General features: G+C 39.2%; 1 protein-coding gene across 1 annotated transcript in view; it reads left to right on the top strand.

The window, feature by feature from the left end:
* Positions 1–26,111, top strand: part of RELN (reelin) — a 557,548-nt gene that overhangs the window by 489,600 nt on the left and 41,837 nt on the right. The window contains exons 45-49 of the mRNA XM_040260785.1: positions 848–1,097; positions 5,031–5,199; positions 20,419–20,559; positions 22,096–22,273; positions 23,719–23,912. Coding sequence (XP_040116719.1) covers positions 848–1,097; positions 5,031–5,199; positions 20,419–20,559; positions 22,096–22,273; positions 23,719–23,912 — 932 coding nt within the window. The remainder of the gene's footprint in view (positions 1–847; positions 1,098–5,030; positions 5,200–20,418; positions 20,560–22,095; positions 22,274–23,718; positions 23,913–26,111) is intronic.

The raw sequence follows: 26,111 nt of genomic DNA, 5'->3' as shown, positions 1-26,111 counted from the left end.
TATAATTTTGTCATGTGTGCTGAATATGGCTTTAGAAAGCAGTTAGGCCAACCCCTCGCTCAGTAAAGGAGGTCCAGGACCCATAAGTTGGGTGACTTACCCAAGGGCATGTTGCTAGATTAGATATGGCATTTAGCTTCCTTTCATTCTCTAGTTCCTCAAATGCCTGAGCCTATAAAAATGAATGACACAACAGAAGGCCCAGGTCCTGCTCATAGAGGATTCTGCCATATGGTTAGAGGGACTTTATTAAGCATGATTCAAGGCTATAATTCTCTGAAAAGGAAAATGTGCAAATTAGCATTTATGCCACATACAATAGTTCCCATATCCTCTTTCCTAACCTTTGAAGAAAAAAAAAAAATAGGTAAATCTCCCTAACATCCTTATGAACAGTTCTAAAGGATCTTCATACATAATAAAATGCATATCCAATAGAACTCAAAGAATCTGTTAACAAACAGTAGAATCCCTGCAAAGAATTGGAACTGAAATGCCTTAGGGTACAACTGTTCTTAAATAGAAATTTTACTTGGAAAAATCACATATAACCAAATTTTGCGTTCCCAGCTTGGCTGAATGTAGTTTCCAAAGGCACAATTTGGCCCATGAAGGCTGTGAATGGTTTTGTCAGTCTTTCAATTTGTTTCTGTAGCTCCTTGCCAGATGGGCAAGCAGACCACATAAACAGGAACATTCTGAAAAGCCCCATAACATAATGCTTGCTGAATAATGCCAGTTGTGAGCAATCTGACAGATAAAAACCAAAAAAAAAAAAAAAAAGGACTGACCTTTCTCATGTCTCAAAACCAAATTGAAAAGTTTTTCTTTAAAAAATATATTTCAGATCCTCATTGGAGGAAATATTTCTGGCAATACAGTCTTGGAGGATGATTTCACAACTCTGGATAGTAGGAAGTGGCTGCTTCACCCCGGAGGCACCAAGATGCCTGTGTGTGGCTCTACAGGTGATGCCCTTGTCTTCATCGAAAAGGCCAGCACCCGTTACGTGGTCACCACGGACATTGCTGTGAATGAGGATTCCTTCCTACAGATAGACTTTGCTGCCTCCTGCTCGGTCACAGATTCTTGTTATGGTGAGTGTTACCTTTCTAGGTGGAGCAGCAAGCATGTATAAATGGGCATCTGTGACTGCCACAGTCAAAGGACTGAACTATACCTCCAAGAAGTCTCTAAGTAAAACACAAGTGCACTTTCAGTCAAACCACAACTGCATTTTTAATAATGTTGTGGGTAATTTGAGTTTGAAAAAGCCTCAGAATGTAAACTTATTTTAAGTATATGTTCATGAAGACTTCTTTTATATATGTGATACCCAAAGATTTGTATCATTTCGTAACTCCAGATTTTTTTAATTTATTTTTTAATTGAAGGATAAATGTTTTACAAAATTGTGTTGGTTTCTGTCAAACATCAACATGAAGCAGTCACCAACATGAATCAGTATACATATTATCCCTCCCTCTTGAACCTCTCTGCCACCTCCCTCCACATCCCACCTCTCTAGGTTTTTACAGAGCACCAGTTTGAGTTCCTTGAGTCATATAGCAAATTCCCATTGGCTATCTATTTTACATATGGTAATGTAAGTTTCCTTGTTACTCTCTCCTCCTGGTGGCTCAGACAGTAAACAATCTATCTGCAGTGCAGGAGACCTGGATTTGATCCCTGAGTCAGGAAGATCTCTTGGAGAAGGGAATGGTAACACACTCCAGTATTCTTGCCTGGAGAATTCCATGGACAGAGGAGCCTGGAGGGCTACCATAGTCCTTGGAGGCATGAGGAGTTGTACACGATTGAGCAACTAACTCTTTCTACATTTTCTCTCCATACATCCCAACCTCTCCTTCCTAAATCCAGAATTTTTAGGTATCATATTTACAGAATAAAAGAGTCTTATCACATAAGAAATGTCAGAGTGAGTCAGCAGTAGGATTTACACACACAGGGTTTTACATGTGTTTTAATTCATAAGGCTTTAGATTAGTCATGTTATTGTCTCCTTTCCATTCTCCCGGGATTCATGAAATTTTGTTGTTACCATTTTGCCTAATACTTTCTGCCATTGTGGATCATAGTATAGTCTAAACCACCCTGACTGTGACTAGTTTTCATCTTCTAGGTTGTGCACCTACACACATACCTTACACACACATACACACACACACACATAGACATACATACACATACATGGACCTATCTTAGGAGCATAAACGCTGCCAACATTGCATAATTGGACACTTCACTGGAATTTGCAGATCCATCAAGATTCTGGGGACTTCCTAGTCTTTCACCACCCTGTATCACAGTTCTTCCAAGAGATCTAAACTAGAATGTTCACAAGGACCTGTTCTATTTTAGATTCTTGGGGCCTAAAATCTAGAGAAATTTGTTACTTCCAAGGTCCTGCAAAATCCAGATTTTTCATATTTCCATTAGGCTGAACTTAATGGACAGATCTTAGGGAAAAGCTCAGAAGTGCTCTTTCTACCTTGGACTCAATCAATCAGCATGAACTAGTCAGTAGAGGTGGAACTTGAGAAAGTATAAGGTATATAGCCTGTCTTCACAAGGTACACAGTCTAGCTGAGGGGATGCTTCAGAAAGTTAAAGTCCAATAAATGACTAAATCAGATGCTTGATGGAGTGGTACTCATGCAAAACTGTAATGAGAGTTCAGCCAAGGGAGAGATAACCAATGGATGGCCAATCCTAGAAGTTTGGGAAATTGCACAAAGAAGCTAAGTCTCAAGTGAGCATTGATAGTTGGAGTGAATTTGAAGTGTGAGTGAGGAAGAAGATACCCCAAGCTGTCTGATAGCATAATGTGGGAGTTCTCCTGGTCCATGGGAATACTATGAGCAGACCCGCCTGAACAGACAATACTTGCATCTAATGGAGGAGGGCAGAGTGCTAATTTTGAAAACACAAAGGGACTTTGGGTCCTAGACACCCACCCACTGTCCATAGACACAATCAATGAGAAACCAAAGAGGTAAGTTATGACATGGCCAGCCAGACTGCAGCGGAACCAGGACTGAGACTCTGCCCATGTAAGCCCAGACATGTGTATTTTCTACTGTAGAGTGAGGAAACTTCTTGAGAAAGATTGAACTGAATAAAAAAATAAAAGAGGAAAGTGACTAATCTTTGTTGGCAGCAAATTAAGAAGGGCATTAAAAGGCAAGCATAGGAATTTGTGCTTGACAAAGTCATGAATAAGAGGGCTTGAGTGCAGGGGAGTAGTATGGTGGATTTTAAGATTAGCCCGGGAACCAATGAAGGTGGGTAAAGAAGAATCCTGGCAAAGAAGTGTTGGTGGATGTCTCTGTAGGAGGTGATGAAAACATGCACTACTTGCCGTGAACACAAATAGAAGAGGTAAAACTAGGATGAGACACTGAAGACCAAAAGGAAAGCAGCAGCAGACCTCAAAACCAGGTGACATATTGAACATAAAGGGTAAAGAAGAAAGAAGTAAATTTTCTAAAATAACTTCTAAATTTTAAACCCAGAAAACTAATGCAGGAGCATTATCACTGAGAGAATTTGGTAGTTAAGAAGAGATGTTTACATGTATACCTATTGTTGATTCATGTTGATGTATGGCAAAAACTAACACAATATTGTAAAGCAATTATCCTCCAATTTCAAATAAATAAAGAAGAGATGTTATTTATGAGAGAAAATGAGTTTTTATTTAGTTTGGTGCAAATAGTTTGAGGTAAAGATATCCTTTAATGTGGAGGGTTTACAATGTAGAAAACAGGAATTTTGTACTGTCCATCACACTATGCCAGCATCCAGCACAATGCCAGGCTGAACAAATTTGCTGAATGAATAAAACCAACTTTGAGATGCAAAATTGGGATATTTGGGCACAGAAATAATAGTTGAAGCCCAAGGAGGGTATGTGTAGAATAGAAGGCCAGAGATGGAGTCTGGAAAGATGCCCATAGCTGGGCTAGTTAGCAGAGAAGTCAGAAGGAAATAAGACAGGAGATTCAGAATACTGTCTTGCAAAAGAAAGGGACATTTCAAGAATCAGGGAGCCATCAATAATGTCCAGTGCTGAAGGGAGGACAGGAACAATGAATAGTGAGACAAGCCATTGTATTTAACTAAAAAGGCCACCAGGAGCCTTAGAGCAGTGAATGGTACCACGCTGGCTGCACAGGAAAGTGCCCCCAGGGAACTTTAAAGCTCCCAACATCTTGGCCTGCCCCATAAGAGTGAAATTCCAATCTCTGCAGATGGGACTCTGACATTGGTACTTTCTAAATGTACCCAGGTAATTTCATTGTGCAACCAAGACTGAGAATCATGGTCTTAGAGAAGGCAAATTCAATAGGGAGGTGTGGTCTGAAGTAGTTTGTAATGTCAAGAAGGGACTAGAGAGAGAAATATAAAACATAGGGTATAGGTTGAGTGTTTTGGAGGAAGAGAAAGGAAAAAAATCTCTTTCTGTAGACCCACAGCCTGATTGCCCATTTGGGCATGAATTTCATGACTTTCAGCTACTTCTTTTACTTCTCTGATTTCCCAGTATATTCCATTACACAACAAAGCAAGGCTATATAACAGTATAAAAGAGATTTTTTAATTTCTTAGGAGTTTCTCCTAACAAAGAGAAAATTTGGCATAAGTTGGTCAGGATCCCTATAGAATGGTTAAATTTTGAAAAGTCTGCTCAATTTTTTTAAACTATTTTAAAAGGAACCATTGTAACATACAGTTGCTATGTTCGGTATTTGTATGTTGACCTTTAAATAAACAGCCAAAATATACTATAGTTATTGTAATATGTAAGTGATATCTAATTTATATATTTGTATAACATATGTCCCATAACTATTAGATTAAATAATAAACATATCAATTTTAACTTTTACTATGATTGCTTTAACTGTATATAAAACAATAAATTAAAATGTATGAAAACATAAGTAATAATGGTTCCTGGATCATCAGATATATATTTCTAACCAGAATAATGCCTTCTGTTTCAGCTATTGAATTGGAATACTCAATAGATCTTGGATTGTCCTGGCATCCACTGATAAGGGACTGTTTGCCTACCAATGTTGAATGCAGTCGCTATCACCTGCAGCGCATCCTGGTGTCAGATACTTTCAACAAGTGGACCAGAATCACTGTGCCTCTCCCGCCTTACACCAGGTATCAATGTTTCTGCATGTAGTGAACCCAAATACGATATAATTTTCATGTCCAATTTCAGCACAGCAAGCTTAAATGTTATATGAGATTTTGTTACGTGTTGATGATATTGCCATGCATGAATTTATTAAAGTTCTGTAAATAAGTAAAAAAGAAATCAGTTTTTATGGTGACATTGTTCTGTGTTTTCCCCAAATACAGGTCTTTACTGACTTTTATCTCTAGTATATTTTTCAAATGGTATATGAAAGAAAACAGTGGCCAGATTAGTAAGCTTCTCTAATTTATTATGCCAAAAACAAGTTCATTATGCCAAGAACAAGTCTTAATGGATTTAAATGGAGTCTATTTTCTGTCAGTTAGACTACTGTAAATATAGCAGTGAGTGGTAGCATATTAAATGGATGTACCACATAAATGTGTACTAAAATTACTGCTTACTTTTGAAATTTTGTTGTGAGTAGTATCTTGAGAATTATCACTGGAACATTCTTTTATGTGAAAAACAATTGTGAATGCTTCTTCCTTGTGTCTTTAAGAAATGACAGTATCTTATAAAACTGACTGGTAGATGCTGGTAAAAAAGTTGTCTAAACTATCTGTATATTCACTTTCGTGTTGGAGAAAAGCAGAGAATTCACCTTGCCTGGTGGGATAGTGTTACATGCCTCTCTCTCTTTTCACCATCTAAGTAGAAAGATAATCAGTTGCTGCCTTGAAGAAAGAAGCAAAGCAACCAATGCAGTCCATGGAAAAGGAGTTATAGTTTGGGCTCATTTTCATTCTCTCCCTTCCACAAATGAAGAAAGAATAAATCTTCCTAGCAAATGATCGTAAAATTCAGTCATTCATCTAGGGCATAAGTTTTCCTGGGATTTTCATAAATGGGGTGGTTTCGGTTACTAACAGCCCAAGGCTCCTCTACAATTGCTGGCTCAGGGGTACAAGACTATATTAACTGTCAGCAGAGTTGCCAAGTTTAAATGAGATACGTGAGATTTAGTTGCTCATTAAAGGTATTGCCATGCATGAATTATTAAGGCAATCTTAATAAGTAAAATAGAAAAAAAACCTCCATTAAGGCCGAAGTCTTTTAAGTCATTATGAATTCTGTGAATTATTACCCAGCTACTTGGTAGCATTTTGCAAATAAATGACATTCTAAGATAAACTGCAGCTCATCATTATACCCTTGAGTCTTTTACGTAAAAGTGATTAATCCTCATCTTTTAATCTATCTTTTGTCTCTTGCACATACTCATAACATTTTTGACCCTTTCAAATGACATTTGAAAAATCTGATGAGCAGCCGTTTCATCTTGTTATCATATTGAAAATTTGCAGTTTGTTTATTATAATACCCTCCAAGCTCATGTTGTACAATGGTCTTAAAGACAACACTGATTTATAATAAGGCCCTCTGGGTAATTCAGAAATGTTCATGGATGGAACCCAAGCCAGACCCCCTTCTGGTCATGCTCTGCACTATGCCAAAGATAAATTAGAACAAGAGCCAGACTCAGAACACTTTGTCTCAAGCTTGTCAGTGTACTTTATCGGCTCTTACATACAGTTGCTTTTTAAATATGGTGCTTTCTTATTTTAAGTTGAACTACCTCAACATCTGCCCAGTACTGAGAATTCAGTGTTTATGTTGCCCCTCAGGACAGAATTGAGGATTTTAGTTTGTAGTTCTTCACTATAAACAGACTTGATGCTGATGACTTAAAGTCACATGCTTAAGTGGGGATTAAGAGTGACTGTGACAATGTGCCAGCTGTAGGTTTGCTCACTCACTTATCATGTGACCACAAATCTAGGATACCATTATTGTTGGCACAGTCGTAGAAAGAGTCAACTGAGGTTGGGTGTCCACAAATTGACATCAAACCATTAGCCAAACTGAAATGACTGGTAGTCATCAGTAGTGATTATTCATTCATTAAGTCAGTCATTAAGCATGTATTTTTAAAGTATTTAATCGTGAGCTAGATCTATGTGAGGGGCTGAACTTAGCCCTGCCCCAAGGAACTTTTAGTCCAGTGGGGAAAAGAAACCAATGGTAATCAGAGAAGTAAAGACGAAGTTCAACTCATAAGTGATGGAGGAGCCTTGCATGGTGCTAAGAGATTATACATTATAGAGAGGTTTGTCTTGATCAAGAAGGTCAAGGAACACTTTCTTGAGAAAATTATAATTGCAGTAAGAGTGAAGGAAGGATCAGTGTAAAACAGGAGAAGAGTAAAGAGAACTGTGGCCTGGCATGCTATGGTTCATGGGGTCACAAAGAGTTGGACATGACTGAGCAACTGAACTGAACTGAACTGAAAGAGAAGTGTTCCAGGTAAGGAAAACAGCCAGTAGTGGGAAGAAGCAGACATATTTGAGATGCTGAAAGAATGAATCAGACACCAAGAGAGAAAGTGGGGTGAGGTATTAGATGATGTCAGATCACGAAGAGCATTGTTGGTTGTACTAAAGTTTTAGGGGTTTGTTATATGAATGCTGGAAGCCTGATAAAGTGCTTTGGGATTTGGAAACATCAGATTAGCATTTAGAAAAGCTTATTCTAACTGGAGAACAAGTTGGGGAAGATAAGAGGAGAAGTAGATGTAAGGATTCTCTTAAAGAGATAGTAACTGCTGGTAGCTTGGACTAAGATGTGGCAGACATGAAAAGAAGGGAATAAATTCAAGAGAAATAGTGGCAGTAAAATTGACTGAGCTTATTGATGAAAGGACATAGGATTGTGAGGGAAAGAGCAATGGTGAAAATGATTTCCTGGTCTCTTAGCTGGAAAACCGAACTGATGCTGGTGCTTTTCATCAGAAAGGGAACAGTAAGACTAAATACAAGATCACATCACACTGCACTCTAAACATTACTCTATTAAAACCTAAATGAATTGGGGTTGATAGAGCATAGTCTCTAATCCTCCCCATATACACTGATAAAGTTAGATCTTCATGAAAGGAAGAAAAAGAAAAAAAAACTGAAAAGCATTGTGGTTTAGTGGAGGGCTTCCACTTTTCAGCCCTGTGAGCTTCTAAGTAAGTCATTTCATATCCCTAAGTTTCAGTTTCCTCATCTGAAAAATGAAGACTTTTTACCATATAAAAAGCTCATAAATGTGCATGGTAATGTTGGGACATTGTAAACATTTACTGAAAAGTAAGTCATTTTTACTTTTATGAGTTAACCACATAATCACATGTGTTAACCATATCTCAGGTTTATTACCAGACTTCAGTCAGACTGAGAAGTCTTTCTCATTTAGCTTAACAAAGTGAGTCCATAGTAATGGTAGGACACTGCCTTAAGATACTGCCCTGGAGGAGGTTACAACCTGATCATGGGAAAATAAATAGCTTAAAACTATTACATACTGAATATAATTTAAAGCTTCACTGAGGAACGGTCTGAAAATGATATAGATATTGAGTATTGAGAGACAGTGTTAAATGCCAGAGTTAGAGAGGGTTTTGTAGAAAAGATGGGCCCTGGCCTCAAAGAATGGCTAGGATTTAGGAGGGTAAGGAAAGAAAACTTCCTAAATTAGGGGAAGAGCATGAACACGTGAGCCTGGGATAAGCACAGAGGTTGCCGATTAAAGAGGGAGCTCATATCTAAAGCTGTGGGACATTTGTTAGTAAAGTTGGGTTAACTTACAGTAAGGGGCTTCCTGGGTGGCTCTAGTGGTAAAGAACCCACCTACCAATGTAGGGGACATAAGAGACACCAGAAGATTCCCTGAAAGATCCCGAGGCATGGCAACCCACTCCAGTACTCTTATCTGGAGAATCCCATGGACAGGAAGCCTGGCGGGCTACAGTCCATAGGGTCACGGAGAGTCAGGTGCGACTTAGCACACATGCAAAGCAAGGCAAAGGAGTTTAGGCTTGTGGGGAAAATGAGCCACGGTGAGTTCTGAGCTGAGATGATTCTTCCAAGAAAAAAAAAAGGGGGGGGAATAGACTCAAGTAAGAGAAAAACAAAGGCATTGTGATAACGATGGTGCATGCTAACAAGAGTCTGGGCTACAGCTAACATGAGAGTGATGGAGCAGATATTACAGGACATTTCAAAGAAAGGACTGGTAAAACTCAGTCGTTAACTTCTTAATTGCACACGTCAAAAGATGACTCAAAAGTCTGAAGCCTGTGAAAATGGTGAGAAAAAGAGAGGAGTAAGCTAAAGCTGATTCCAAGAGGGGCAGTATGGCAGATTTAATCAAATGATGCTGAATTAAATATGATGGAAATATCCTTTTGACAGAGCTATGAAGACTAGAGCCCAGTGGAAGATAATAAGCCTTGGAGACATGAGCACAGAGGTCATAGGAAATGCTGTAAAACTGCAGCAGCTCTCCAGAGGAGAGTATTTAAAAAGAAAAGATCCCTAAATTTAATAGCAGAATGAGTGGAAATAGCTATTAGAGAAACCAGAAGGATTCAGTCAGGGAAGTAGGAGAATATGAACAACGTGGTATCCAAAAGCCAAGTGAGACTAGAATATCAAGCAGGAAGAGATGATCGTCAGTGACAAATGCTGCAGTGAGTTAAGAAGCAAGTTTCACAATAAATTTACTAGAGTTTTTCAATAAGGACATTGTCGTGACCTTCAAAAGAATAGTTTCAGTGAGATACTGGAAATGAATACAGCTCTCTGGGGCCAGAGCCCATGGGCTTAACCTATCGTACTAATTGTATTAGCACTGCATCTTTCTTGCTTGCCTATGAGTATGGTCCTAGAAGAGATAGGCAGCAGGGATGCCAGGAGTTCTTGAGAAAGACTGAAAAAGTAGGAAGATGCTGAAATCAATTTTGTATCCCCTAATCTGAATCTGCCTCCTCCTCTTTAGTAACCCCAGACCTAAAAATAACAGGTAGCTCAAGTGGCATCATAGGTTCTTGAAATGTCATCTGAGAACCAGGGTGAGTCAATGGAAGGGCAGGTAACCTAAATCCACCTAGAAAGTAGGGGAAGGGGAGCTGCAACAGGAAGGCTCAGGTGTGACTTGGCTATTTTAAGTCACAGTTGGAAGATGATCCATTCCCTTCTACTGGCCCTAATGGCCTGACTGATACTGCTGTCTTTAAAGATTAACTATTACACTTTGGAAGCCAGGTGGTTTTAGTCACAGCATGGAACGTTCTTAATGTGTGCCGGAAGAGTAAAGGAATGGTGATAAGCTCAAGAAGGGGCAAAAAGACTGGAAGGATTGGAGTGGTGGAATGGGGTTGGAGGAGTCTATACTTTTTGCAGGTAAACAAATTTAAAGAGGAGACGTATTTTTCAGTAGCATTCCCACCTACTGTATCGGCAAAGAAAATATCTTATTCTAAGAAAATCATAACTAAGCATGATGTTTATTGGGTTCATCATGAAGAAATATTCAAGGAAATTATAAGTTCATTTAAAAAAAATAGATTATTTAAACTTTCTCTGATACTCTATTTCTCTCCATCTTTATTTGTAACAGTATCTTTTGAAAGACTTTTTGCAAGTATTTATATTATTGAACATCTTGTTTAAATGTTTCAATCAAGTCGAGAAAGTCTTAGACTTCTCTTACATATCTATCTTCTCATACATCATTTTGATCCTTTGAATATCGCTGGAGTAACTTTAACATATTTATGCTAGTTTTTCAGGGCTACAAAACATAAAATAATTTTGCCTAGTATAAACCATGGTACTATTAATTTTTCACATACAGAATATATTAACATATATGTGGGCATTCAGTTCAGTCGCTCAGTTGTGTCTGACTCTTTGTGACCCCATCAACCGCAGCATGCCAGGCCTCTTGTCCATCACCAACTCCCAGAGTTTACCCAAACTCATGTCCATTGAGTCGGTGTTGCCATCCAACCATCTCATCCTCTGTTGTCCCCTTCTCCTCCTGCCTTCAATCTTTCGCAACATCAGGGTCTTTTCAAATGAGTCATGTTTTCGCATCAGGTGGCCAAGAGTATTGGAATTTCAGCTTCAACATCAGTCCTTCCAATGAACACCAAGGACTGATCTCCCTTAGGATGGACGGGTTGGATCTCCTTGCAGTCCAAGGGACTCTCAAGAGTCTTCTCCAACACCACAGTTCAAAAGCATCAATTCTTCGGCACTCAGCTTTCTTTATAGTCCAACTTTCACATCCATACATGACTTCTGGAAAAACCATAGCCTTGACTAGACAAACCTTTGTTGGCAAAGTAATGTCTCTGCTTTTTAATATGCTATCTAGGTTGGTCATAACTTTCCTTCCAAGGAGTAAGCGTCTTTTAATTTCATGGCTGCAGTCACCATCTGCAGTGATTTTGGAGCACTCAAAAAATAAAGTCTGTCACTGTTCCCATCTATTTGCCATGAAGTGATGGGACCAGATGCCATGATCTTCGTTTTCTGAATGTTGACCTTTAAGCCAACTTTTTCACTCTCCTCTTTCACTTTCTTTTTTTTTCCCTCTTTCACTTTCATCAAGAGGCTCTTTAGTTCTTCACTTTCTGCCATAAGGGTGGTGTTATCTGCATATCTGAGGTTATTGATATTTTTCCTGGCAATCTTGATTCCAGCTTGTGCTTCATCCAGCCCAGCATTTCTCATGAAATATTCTACATAAAGGTTAAATAAGCAGGATGACAATATACAGCCTTGACGTACTCCTTTTCCTATTTAGAACCAGTCTGTTGTTCCACATCCAGTTCTAACTGTTGCTTCCTGACCTGCATAAAGATTTCTCAAGAGGCAGGTCAGGTGGTCTGGTATTCCCATCTCTTTCAGAATTTTCCATAGTTTATTGTGATCCATACAGTCAAAGGCTTTAGCATAGTCAATAAAGCAGAATTCTTCTGAAATTCTCTTGCTTTTTTGATGATCCAGCGAATGTTGGTAATTTGATCTCTGGTTCCTCTGCCTTTTCTAAAACCAGCTTAAACGTCTGGAAGTTCACAGTTCACGTGTTACTGAAGCCTGGCTTGGAGAATTTTGAGCATTACTTTACTAGCATGTGAGATGAGTGCCATTGTGAGGTAGTTTGAGCTTTCTTTGGCATTGCCTTTCTTTGGGATTGGAATGAAAACTGATCTTTTCCAGTCCTGTGGCCACTGCTGAGTTTTCCAAATTTGCTGGCATATTGAGTGCAGCACTTTCACAACATCATCTTTTAGGATTTGAAATAGCTCAACTGGAATTCCATCACCTCCACTAGCTTTGTTCGTAATGATGCTTCCTAAGGCCCACTTGACTTCACATACTAGGATGTCTGGCTCTAGGTGAATGATCACACCATTGTGAATATCTGGGTTGTGAAGATCTTTTTGTACAGTTCTTCTGTATATTCTTGCCACCTCGTCTTAATATCTTCTGCTTCTGTTAGGTCCATACCATTTCTGTCCTTTATTGTACCCATCTTTGCATGAAATGTTCCCTTGGTATCTCTAATTTTCTTAAGATCTCTAGTCTTTCTCATTCTTTGTTTTCCTGTATTTCTTTGCATTGATCACTGAGGAAGACTTTCTTATCTCTCCTTGCTATTCTTTGGAACTCTGCATTTAGATGGGTATATCTTTCTTTTTCTCCTGTGTTTTTCCTTTCTCTTCTTTTCACAGCTATTTGTAAGGCCTCCTCAGACAACCATTGTGCTTTTTTGCATTTATTTTTCTTGGGGATGGTCTTGATCCCTGTCTCCTGTACAATGTCATGAACCTCCGTCCATAGTTCATCAGGCGTTCTGTCTATCAGATCTGGTCCCTTAAATCTATTTCTCACTTCCACTGTATAATCATAAGGGATTTGATTTAGGTCATACCTGAATGGTCTAGTGGTTTTCCCTACTTTCTTCAATTTAAGTCTGAATTTGGCAATGAGAAGTTCATGATCTCAGCCATAGTCAGCTCCTGGTCTTGTTTTTGCTGATTGTATAGATCTTCTCCATCTTTGGCTGCAAAGAATATACTCAGTCTGATTTTGGTGTTGGCCATTTGGTGATGTCCATGTATACAGTCTTCTCTTGTGTTGTTGGAAGATGGTGTTTGCTATGACCAGTGCATTCTCTTAGCAAAACTCTATTAGCCTTTGCCCTGCTTCATTCTGTATTCCAAGGCCAAATTTGCCTGTTACTCCAGGTGTTTCTTGACTTCCTACTTTTACATTCTAGTCCTCTATAATGAAAAGGACATCTTTTTTGGGTATTGGTTCTAAAAGGTCTTGCAGGTCTTTGTAGAACTGTTCAACTTCAGCTTCTTCAGCATTACTGGTTGGGTCATAGACTTGGATTACTGTGATATTGAATGGTTTGCCTTGAAAATGAACAGAGATCATTCTGTCATTTTTGAGATTGCATCCAAGTATTGCATTTCAGACTCTTTTGTTGACTATGATGGCTACTCCATTTCTTCTCAGGGATTCTTGCTCACAGTAGTAGATATAATGGTCATCTGAGTTAAATTCACCTATTCCAGGCCATTTTAGTTTGCTGATTCCTAGAATGTCGATGTTCACTCTTGCCGTCTCCTGTTTGACCGCTTCCAATTTGCCTTGATTCATGGACCTAACATTCCAGGTTCCTATGCAATATTGCTCTTTACAGCATCAGACCTTGCTTCTATCACCAAGCACATCCACAACTAGGTATTGTTTTTGCTTCAGCTCTGTCTCTTCATTCTTTCTGGAGTTGTTTCTCCACTGATCTCCAGTAGCATATTGGGCACCTGCCGACCTGGGGAGTTCATCTTTCAGTGCCCTATCTTTTTACCTTTTCATACTGTTCATGGGGTTCTCAAGGCAAGAATACTGAAGTGGTTTGCCATTCCTTTCTCTAATGGACCATGTTTTGTCAGAACTCTCCACCATGACCTGTCCATCTTGGGTGGCCCTATACGGCATGGCTTAGTTTCATTGAGTTAGAGAAGGCTGTGGTCCATGTGATTAGATTGGTTAGTTTTCTGCGATTGTGGTTTCATTGGACATTAGGTTAAGACAAATTAAATCTATTTCCATTCCACTACTACAGAGAGCAAAGCTACTTCCAAAAATTTTGAATTCCCTCTAAGGTTTATCACTTGTCAGATTTGCTGCCAAAGTTCTGAGAATCTAAGGTTTGGCTCTATGCTGTATGGCTATATGCTCTGTACGTATGCTATATATGCGTTTTAATTGTTTTAACAAATGTATGTCATTCTCCATGAAGTTATTTTGTAAGTTGTAGGAACTTTCTCATATCTGAAGGATGGTGCAGGCTCCCTAGGTGGCTCAGTAATAAATAATCCACCTTCCATAAAAAAATAAAAATTAAAAAAAAAAAAAGAATCCACCTTCCAGTGCAGGAGCCGCAGGAGACACGGGTTCAATCCCTGGGTGGGGAAGATCGCCTGGAGGAGGAAATGGCAACCCACTCTAGTATTCTTGCCTGGGAAATCCCATGGACAGAGAAGCCAGGTGGGCTACAGTCATTAAGAGCACAAAGAGTCAGACACAACTGAAGTGCCTTCACACTCACACGTGCTTATAGTATAATATAGTATAGTATACTCCCTCTTGACTGGCAGTCCTCACACCTGTGAGATGAGACAGTCATACAAGACAGCCTTTCTAAGAGTCATCCTCTCCTTTCCACTCCAAAGTGTGCTTGACTTCCTTTTTTTGTTCATAGTTCAGTGTCTTTTTCATCAGGGTCTCCCTCAAAGCAGAGTCTTTGTGCACCCTGTGACATGACACACACCTTTAGAGCCCTTCACAGATAATTTATTCACACACCTCGTACCAAAGTTCATGCCTCCTTTCTAGACCCTACTTGTACCTGTTGGTCATGGGCTGTGATGGTTCAGTTGAGGCTAAGTTGAGCTGACCATGCTTCTTCCCAGGTGTATGCCTATGAGTGGAATTACTAGATCATATGATAACTCTGTATTCAACATTTTGAGAAACTGATAACCTGTTTTCCCACAGCATCTAGGAGGAGCATATGAGGGTTCACATTTATTCACTTCCTTGCCAACACTTGTTACTTCCATGTTTTTATCACAGTCATCATAGGATGACTATTCACCTCAAAATATCAAATACAGAGTTACCATATGAACTAGTAAATCCACTCATAGGTGTACACCTGGGAAGAGGCATGGGTTGGCTCAGCTCAGCCTCAACTGAACCATCACAGCCCATGACCTACAGATACAAGTAGGCTGTAGAAAGGAGGCATGAGATATAAGCTTCAGAAAGTTATATCTAACTGTGGTTTGAATTTGCATTTGGCAGGTGACACTAGTGGTAAAGAACCCACCTGCCAATGCAGGAGACATAAGAGACACACCAGTTTATTCCCTGAGTGGGGAAGATCCCCTAGAGGAGGGCATGGCCACCCACTCCCGTATTCTTGCCTGGAGAATCCCCATGGACAGAGGAGCCTGGAGAGCTACAGTCCATAGGGTTGCAAAGAGCTGGACATGGCTTAAGCTCCTGTGCACTTGATGACTAATGTTTCACGTCTTTTCATGCATTTATCGGCCATTTATGTATCTTCTTTGGAGTTTTCTCCACTTTTGTCTAACACAGAGAAATAGAGTCATGGAGGAAATTTTATGCCCAATAGAAAGAAAAGGTCTTGACTAGCAAGGCAAATATGGGACACGTTTTGAAATAAGACAGACACTGTAGAGCCTCTAACTCAATCTCAGAGTGCCAAAGGTTTCAACTCTGACATTGAATAGCAGAAATCAGGATAGACTTGTGTGTATATATAGCAGCAATAGGCAGGCACAGCTGTCCACAAATAAAAAACTGTTACATTTTAGGGATAATGGTAGGAATAAGATTATTTTGTACAGGTTGAGATAGAGTTTTGAAGGGTTTGCGTATTGAGAATACAGAATAATAATGAACCGATAGATCCTTGCCTTGTCTCAGTTTTGTGAGTAAATCAGTATGACTTAGGGCACTGTGCTTTAACATCATCATTAGTAGAATTGGAGGATTGGCTATATTTTCTAGTCTTAAATATTTTATGTATCTCTGAAAGTAAAGAAAACATCAGGGAAGAGTGACAAAGCTTATTAAAAATTATGTATTGTTTCTATCAAAGAACTTTTTTTCATGATGATGGTGAAGTCTCATCAGGACTTCATAAGCAGACATAGCCATTTTGAAGAAAAGAGCAGATATAAAAGACCCTGAAGTAAATATCAAAATTCATTAAAAGGTGTGTAGACAGTGTGGGAAAAGTTTCCTTGGAAGAGCAATGATGGAAACCATACTATTGACGATAACATTTTAACTGCTTAGCAATGGATGTTTAATTATTATGCAACACTTATGGAGCACCTACTATGTGATGTAAATGGAGAGGAAATTATATAAATTCAGAAAAGAGGCCTTTCAAGGATGTGGAAAAAGGAGAAATCTGCTCTGGGGCCATTTTCCCCACAACTCCAGGAGCAGCAGCCAATGGTGACTATCATTATAAGAAGCTTCAGAATAAATGATGACACCTGCCAAGGGACTTCACCAAGACACTTTCAAGTCTTGATAAACATGAACTAATTAATGTTCACAACACCATTGTGAGGTGGAAAGTAGCATTTTCCTAGTTTTACAGACAGGGAAGTATCAGCATGTAAACATAAGTGATTTGGCCCCTTTACATAGTGAAACTGTGACAAGACAATAAGAAGTTCTGGAAGTTCAACTTTCAGACTTTCATTTTCTACTTACCTTCCAATTCATCCCTTAGTAAAAGTGTTGCCTTTTCTTATAAGACTATATTGGACAGTGTGTGTGCTCGTTTTACAGGGCAGATACAGTTATTTCCAAGAATATAAAATCATCACATTTGAGATGGGAACCCTAGAAATCATCTAATAAACCCCCTTTTTACATGTATTAAGTTATTCACCATACAATAACTTAGCATAGAATTTACTAGGACCAGAATATAGATTAAAGTGAAAGTGAAGTTGCTCAGTCGTGTCCGACTCTTTGCGACCCCATGGACTGTAGCCTACCAGGCTCCTCCATCCATGGGATTTTCCAGGCAAGAATACTGGAGTGGGTTGCCATTTCCTTCTCCAAGAGATCTTCCCAACCCAGGGATTGAACCCCGGTCTCCTGCATTGTAGGAAGACACTTTACCGTCTGAGCCACCAGGGAATATAGATTAGAGCCCTTATTTATCTTGACTTTCATTGACCAACTCTGATTTTCACACAATCTATGCATAATATTTTACTGTTTCCTTTTCTGTGGAATGCTGCAAAATTGTACAAATTGAAAGTGTCATGATCAGAAGTCCCCATGAAAGCTATCAACCCAAACAGTGCAGCTGGCTCTTAAATCTTCTGTAGGTCTCTTAAGTGGCTACCTGGACTGTGATCAGCACGGCCAGTGAGTGATCAGAAAACCACCACATGCTACGCAGCTCTGCCATCTCCTAACTCTTAGGAAGATCTCCCTCACTTTAGCAGTCATCAAATCACTGCCCCCTCCACCACTGACCCCTAGCTCCTGCCCATCCACTCTCAAGACTTCTATTCAAATTTTCCTGGCCACCTTTATTGCTACCAATTTAACATTCTCTCAGTAAGTGTGCATGAAGCCCCATCTATAGTAGTCACCAACAATAAACTGATAAATAAGGAAAACAGAAGAGGAAATAATGCATAAGTAGGCACTTTTAATAAAAGGTGAGAAGAGCTATGATAAAAGGTGATAGGCTAGTCAAAATGTCCATCATCATGTCTACAAATAATAAATACTGAAGAGGGTGTGGAGATAAGGGAGCCCTCCTATACTCTTAGTAGGAATGTAAATTGGTACAGCCACTATGGAAAACAGTTTGGAGATGCCTTAAAAAACTAAAAATAGAGATACTGTATCATCCACCTATCCTACTGCTGGGCATATATCTGGAAAAGATGAAAACTCCAACTCAGAAAGATACACACACTGCATTGTAGCACTATTACAATAACCAAGACACGGAAGCAAACTAAATGCCCCTTGACAGATGAGTGGATAAACAAGATGTGGTATACACACACACACAATGGAATGTTGCTGTTCGGTCACTTAGCTGTGTCCAACTCTTTGTGACCCAATGGACTGCAGCACATCAGGCTTCCTGTCCATCACCAACCCCCGGAGCTTGCTTGAACTCTTGTCTATTGAGTCAGTGATGCCATCTAACTATCTAGTGCTCTGTCATCCCCTTCTCTTCCCACCTTCTATCTTTCCCAGCTTCAGAGTCTTTTCCAATGAGTTGGCTCTTCACATCAGGTGGCCAAAGTATTGGAACTTCAGTTCAGCATCAGTCCTTCCATGAATATCCAGGGTTGACTTCCTTTAGAATTGACTGGTTTGATCTCCTAGCAGTCCAAGGGACTCTCAAGAGTCTTCTCCAACACAACAGTTTCAAAGCATCAGATTCCTCGGCCCTCAGCCTTCTTTGCGGTCCAACTCTTACATCCATACATAACTACTGGAAAACCATAGCTTTGACCATATGGCAAATAACTATATCACCACAATTGTTATAAATACTATGAAAGGAAAAGAACTTTTTGCTATGGAAGAAATGTAATTTTTAAAGGACTCTGAAAGAATATTTCTCTATGAGGACCTGACGTTTTCTCTAAGACTTAAAGGATACAAGGATTAACCGGGCAGAGACAAAAGAAAAACATGCCGGTGGAAGGGAGGCAAGAGTTTGGGGAGCCTTGTGAGCTGAGAGGATGAGCAAGGCTCCAGAATTAAATAGCGAGGCTAGCGGGGTAAAGGAGACGGCTCAGCTCAGGCAGAGCCTCGTGTACCAAGGAGGAGCTTGCAGTTGAAGTTAAATGCAATAAGAAGTGACAGGAGGGTTTTAAGTCGACTTTCCTCTGCTGAGAGGAACAGATGGGAGCTGGCGAAATAGGTTGTGAAGAAATGAGTGCGTAGATGCTCAGTAAAGAAATATCTAACTGAATGATTGATTTTCAGAGTGAAGATTTGAGTTCTGTTTCTTTTCTATTTTCTAAACTTAATATGTGCAAAGTTGCTCAGTCGTGTCCAACTCTATGTGACCCCCATGGACTGAAGCCTGGCAGGCTTCTCTGTTCATGGGGATTCTCCAGGCAAGAATAGTGGAGTGGGTTGCCATGCCCTTCTCCAGGGGCTCTTTCATACCCAGGGATTGAACCCATGTCTCTTGCGTCTCCTATATTGTCAGGAGGTTCTTTACCACTAGCACCACCTGGAAAGCCCAAATTTAATATATATGAGTTCAATTAGAAAATTTTAAATTCTTGTTATTTGGTATTTGGTCCTGCCTAAAACAGATATCTTTCAGTCACGTGGTTAACATATCTCTTAATGACAAAAATATATGAATCCATGAAACAAAAGTTGCTTTGGCTAATTATTTCCCCCATGCTCTTTGAATGTTCAAGGTCACTTGAGCCTCAGGCATTGTTTGGATTTTACTGCCATCTAGTGTCTCTAAACACATAAGTTTATTTGTGTTTCTGAACAAGACACTCCTCCCAAGTTATGCAAGTGAGCAAATAAATTTCTGCTTATGTAGTGGGAGAATCTCTGTTTGGGTTTTATTTATATTGCATTTAAATCATTATAAAGTAAGTCTGATCTTACTGCCTTCTCTTTTGTCTGTCTAGTTATCTAGGGTTTCATTGATTCTTCTGACACCCCCAGTGTCTTCCTAAGGCTCTCATTGTGCAAATTCCTCCAAAATGTTATGTGAGGCCTATCAGTGTGCCCCCTGCACAAAAGCATCTAATCTTTGGTAGCATGGGGAGTTGAAACCCTCTCCCCAAGTCAAATGCAGAGGGCTTGTGGCTGCTTAAGGACAAACATCTTTTCCTAAAATGCAAATATAAGTTAGCAGCAGACCTGGTATCTCTTCACAGTGGTTTCCACCCAAAATTCAGGGCTCACTGGCTCCCTGAGGCTACTGGTTTTAGCATTAGTTTTAGTTTCTGTTCTAATCTGGTTTTACAAGGCTCGGAAATATCATTGGCCCAAAATGTATTCTCAAGCTATTGTAGTTCAGTTTGGCTTGGTTTATTAATCAAAGTTGGGCAAAGAACACTGCCATTACCAACACTTTCCTCAGAACACAGGCGAGGGTATACATACACTTGTGTTACATTCCTCCATGCACTTGTTCGAACATATCAGAACACGTTCTTTTGTCCACCACATCCTTCATTATAATTTTATTTCTCTTCAAAGGTCCCAAGCCACTCGTTTCCGTTGGCATCAGCCAGCTCCTTTTGACAAGCAGCAGACGTGGGCAATAGATAATGTCTATATCGGGGATGGCTGCATAGATATGTGCAGTGGCCATGGAAGGTGCATCCAAGGAAACTGTGTGTAAGTAGGTTTTTTTCTTTCTTCTGTAGAAAGTCCCTGACTCACATTCCAGCCAGATTTTTCTGAAACTGGTTTTTGAATCACTCCCAAACTGCCTTAAGTTATATATATTTTTCCTGAAATCTGACATTGAGCTAACTATGAAGTTTATGGCTATAGAATCTTCATTCTTGGTTAGAGATTAGGAACTGAACAATGGCTGTCTTTTAAGGAGAAGGCTGAGTTATAATTGACTGTGTTTTATTTTCTTCTGTGTTTTTGTGATACACCTGAGCCTTGAGAAAAAATATTAAAGGAGGTTCAAGAGTTCAGCATATTCTAACTGAAAATAATACATCAAAAGTATTTTTCTCACTTAGGTCTGAATGTATATGAAATGATGTGCATTACTTGTGGTTTGAATGGTATTCTATGTTATTTGCATAAGAAAGTATATAAATACCTGATCAATTTGCCAGGAGTATTTCATGGAGAGACCTGGGATTTTACTCTTATAGAGTCTTAGCGTCTTTGGAAGGATCTAAACAAAGTGTGTGTGTGTGTGTGTGTGTGTGTGTGTGTGTGTGCTTTATTTTCAGAGACTCTACTGTTAGATGGGATAGTATGAATGAAGATCCTGATAAAGAATTCACACTTCCCTTCTCCATTAATCTCTGCACACCTGGGAAGTCTTTCTTTTGATTAATGATTCTAGCCCATATCAACCTCTGCAACCCCAGAACTTCCCAGTCCTATATTCATATTTCTTCCCACATTGAACAGAGAATTCAATCCTGTGGTCAGAGATGGCAGATGCTATCCAAAGTGCCCTTTGCTATTTGGAACCTGGCCTCTTGAATTCCTGATTGGCCCAAAGTCTCTGTTAAAAAGCCTGATTTCATAAATTATTAGGACCAACCAGGTTAGTTTGGTATCTGCAATTGCTTATCAGCCATCTAGAGCTGTATCATGTAGGGACTGGGCTTTAGTAAATTCTTTCAGGTTGCTTCTTTCTTTCCACCTATAAGCCCAAGTCACTAATTTAGGAAAGCCTAGAGACAGTTACTGAGAAGGCAGTGGCACCCCACTCCAGTACTCTTGCCTGGAAAATCCCATGGACGGAGGAGCCTGGTGGGCTGCCGTCTATGGGGTTGCACAGAGTCGGACACGACTAAAGCTACTTCACTTTCACTTTTCACTTTCATGCATTGGAGAAGGAAATGGCAACCCACTCCAGTGTTCTTGCCTGGAGAATCCCAGGGACAGGGGAACCTGGTGGGCTGCCATCTATGGGGTCGCACAGAGTCGGACATGACTGAAGTGACTTAGCAGCAGCAGCAGCAGCAGCAGCAGCAGCAGCAGCAGCAGCAGAGGCAGTTAATACACTGCTTATTTCTAACCTAAAGCACTGTTAAGGAGAGCAGCTGAATTACGGCAAATTCTGTAAAGATAACTAATCTTTCATCATCTTGGACTAGGAAAAGGAGTTGGCCTGATTTGAGAGCACACTTACAGGGCCTATGTTTGATGCTGACTTTTCTCTTTCTCCACTCCCAGCTGTGACGAGCAGTGGGGTGGCCTGTACTGTGATGAGCCTGAGACCTCTCTTCCAACTCAACTCAAAGACAACTTCAATCGGGCCCCATCTAACCAGAACTGGCTGACTGTGAATGGAGGGAAATTAAGTACGGTGTGTGGAGCTGTGGCTTCAGGAATGGCTCTTCATTTCAGTGGGGTCAGTGTTTGGTTGCTGTTTATTCATTTCTGCATCCTCTGAGTTCCTCCCCCTCCCAAAACTGACTCTCTTTTGAAGTTTGATCAACAAATCAAGATGCAGAGTTAGAAACTCTAAATGCACAAACCTGATGTGAACTCACAACTTTCTACAAATCAGAAAATGCTAATCATTTTCAACATTTTCCTGTCAAAAATCAGTTTTGACAATTTAACTATGCAGGGTGGTGTCAGTATAGGTATATTTAAGTGGACATTTTAAAAAACAAAAAAGGATTTAAATGAATTTCCACCCTGGGACAGAGAGCTTGCACAATGTGTGAGGGTCTTCCATCTGGATGATGTTCTAATTGAAAATTCCTGAGCTTGCAACAGATTTGGGATTTAACAAGCCAAAAATCTGGAAAATGAGCTTTGGTGTTTCCTGAATTTATTAACAATAATTAACCCCTTATATAACTTACCCAAGCAAGAATAACTGTTAGTAATTTCTAGACATTTGTATTTATAGCAGATTATTTTGTGAATGATAGCAGCAATGTTAGAAAATTGCTTTGAGAAATTTTATAATCATTCTGCACTGCTGCCAAAGATGACTTGTTTAAAAGTAGAATTTCTCCAGTAGTATGATTAAATACCTTTCATAGGTAAATTTAATTTTTAAAAATTGCAAATTCACTGTCAGTTATTTGTTTCCCTACCACGCCCTACCTTAGAGTTTGCATTTGTGCCAATGAAGTGTACTAGTATTTTAGGCCAAGAGTAGCAACAGAACATACAGCATACAGAATTTTTATAATCATCAACAGTGGTTAAGAATGCAATGTTCACAATACTCTTTCTTCTTTAGTATTAACTTCGATAGAACTCTGATACCTAGTTTTCCTCATAGTTTCACCTATTAATAAGAAATAACTACTTATCTATGTTAATGAATTAATATAGAAAATATTAAAATCAACTGTAAAAGTTTAAAAAGCTTACAACTAGTATTGCTAATTATAATTAAGTTGTATTTTTGGACATCATTTTAAAATTTCATATTAAAATAGTCATCTCAATGCACTATTTTATTAATAGCCAATGCCTTTTTAAAAATCTAACAGATACCTATAAATAACTAGAAATAGTTTAAGAAAAATATAGAATAATTACTTTAATTCCAGCTCTCCTATTGCCTAGAAAAAAACAAAAGAGAATCTCCTTAGAATACATTGCCCTTTGTAAGTTCCAATACTAAAATTTCAAAATTCAGCATATGTTTTCTGTGTATCTACTGTGCGCTAGAGGCCATACTAGAAGCTAGTATAGTAGGAGAAATTATAAGAAAATCATTACTTCAGTACTGTGTGAGCTGTATTACAAAAGAAAGGATGGAAGCCAGAGAACACCTGGAACCTGTCATGACAATTCCTTATCACCGTATCATTGCATTCTGCTTCTTAGGGCTGCAGTCGGCTATTGGTCACCGTGGATCTAAACCTCACAAATGCTGAGTTTATCCAGTTTTACTTCATGTATGGATGCCTGATCACACCAAACAACCGTAACCAAGGTGTTCTTTTAGAATACTCTGTCAATGGAGGCATTACCTGGAACCTACTAATGGAAATCTTCTATGACCAGTACAGTAAACCTGGGTTTGTATTCTGTTTTATCTCCAATAACTAGTACGTTGAGCAACATTGCTTGATAAGACCTGCCATCAGTCTGTCACAGGGACCACAGGGAGACCTGAACCACACTCACCACCACTAGAGGATGCCTCTGAGACAAACTTGAGGATAAGGTTTCTGAGCTGGATAAACAACTGGTTTGGGTTTTTTTATTTCAAGAACAACTAGTTTGTAAATTTTCAAATAGATAAATACACAATCACAATGCCAGAAATGAATAGACCCACTACAAAAAACCATATAAATTAATGAATATATAATTAAGTTCAACAACATTTTGGGAAAATAGAAACAAAAAACCGGTTTGTTTGTTCCCATAGTGTTCACTCCATTTTAGGGACTTGGAGGATAGAAAATAAACACATTGCCTTCTCCAAGATAAACACAATAAAATGTAAATATCCTTAAGAAGCCTAGAGTCTATTTTTACATTTCTTACTGAAAAATTCTGAATAAACACAATGTATCTGTCATTTTAAAAATACAGTGTGACCAATTAGAAAAGCCAAAAGGTTTGTAAAAAAGAAAAGAACATTTAATAAAGTAGTAGGAGGAGAAGAATATGGAAGAGAAGGATGAGAGAGGAGAGAAAGAGAAGGTTGCAGGAAAGATGAAAGAGGAGATGGGAAGAAAAGGGAGAGGAGGAATGATTGTGGCCCAAATAAGAGACAGAATAAAATGAGAAACATAGATAATCCCTCAGTGCATGGCAAGCCAGATACTAGCTAAAAATTAGGTAAAATAAAAGTAATCAAGAATCTTGTAAATGATCATTGAAATTCAATGTATCAGTCAAGAACAGGTTCAGCTGTGAATTACAGAAAACCTAAAATAACTTGGAAGTTTTTTTTCCTTCTCTTAATATAAGTTAGATCCAGAAGGAAGCTGCCCAGAGCTGCCCCAGTGGCTTCACCATTACTAGAGACCCAGGTTCCTGTGAGCTGGTACTTCTGCCACACTCTACACTTGACCTACACATCATGGTCCAAAAGAACCCACATTCCAGCTCGCAGGCAAAAGGATGGGGCCAGAGCAGTGTGCTGTCTCTCTTTAAAGACACTTTCTAACACTTACCTACACTTCCTTTCACATTCCAATAGCCAGAACTTTGTCACAGCGACACACCCAGATGCAAGGGAATCTGGACATGTTATCTTTATTCTGGGTGACTATTTGCCTCCCTAAGAAGATGGGTTCCTAACATGAAGGGAGAATGGGAATATGGCAATTGAGGAAATGCCAGTAGTCTCTGCCATAAACAAACATTTTAAATCCTACACATACATTAAAGTTGGACACCAATAAAGGATTCCAAATGAAACTAAGTGGTACACATTGTAATAGTGCAAAAAAACTGTGCTCACCTATTAGTAGAAGATGGTAGATGAGCCAAGTAAACTATTTATGAAGAAAGTTATAATGTGTTTCATGTACGAGCTTCTGAACACTTAAACAACATAATATACAGAGAGAAGTTATGTTTCTATAGGGTAAAAGCATAACTTTCAAATCCACTTTAGTTCTCTGAAGGAGAAGCAAATTCACCAAGGAGGAATAGTGGTCATAATTTATTTATACTTTCAGCAGCCTTAGATAAATTTCCACTCCAAAGGTTTTTAAAATGTGGTCAAGGATTTTTCAGGAAAGAAAAATGAGAAGAAAGTCATTGTTCTGGGTAAAGCTGTGTGATTGTATGTCCTTCCAGGAATGGATAGATTTCTGATATTACTTACTACTTTCTAAAATTTTAATTAAACATGCCAATTTAGTAGATAAAAATTATAAAAAGATCCTACAAGGTGAGCATACAAAAAAAAGAGGAAAGAGAAGGGCACACGTGAGCTTCAAAACTGAGATGCATGAGAAAATGAGCTTCGAAAAAGATTATTTACCTAAAGACTCATAGGACTTCCCTGGTGGCTCAGACGGTAAAGCATCTGTCTACAATGCGGGAGACCCAGGTTCGAACGCTGGGTCGGGAAAATCCCCTGGAGAAGGAAATGGCAATCCACTCCAGTACTATTGCCTGGAAAATCCCATGGATAGAGGAGCCTGGTAGGCTACAGTCCATGGAGTCACAAATAGTCGGACACGACTGAGCAACTTCACTTTCACTTTCAAAAACTCATAGTCTCCAAACTGCTGGTTACTACACAGGTGAGG

This window comes from Oryx dammah, unplaced genomic scaffold, assembly GCF_014754425.2.
Source record: "Oryx dammah isolate SB20612 unplaced genomic scaffold, SCBI_Odam_1.1 HiC_scaffold_18, whole genome shotgun sequence".
Lineage (NCBI taxonomy): Eukaryota > Metazoa > Chordata > Mammalia > Artiodactyla > Bovidae > Oryx > Oryx dammah.
The sequence above is the reverse complement of the archived record's forward strand: the minus strand, read 5'-3'. Positions and strand labels throughout refer to the sequence as shown.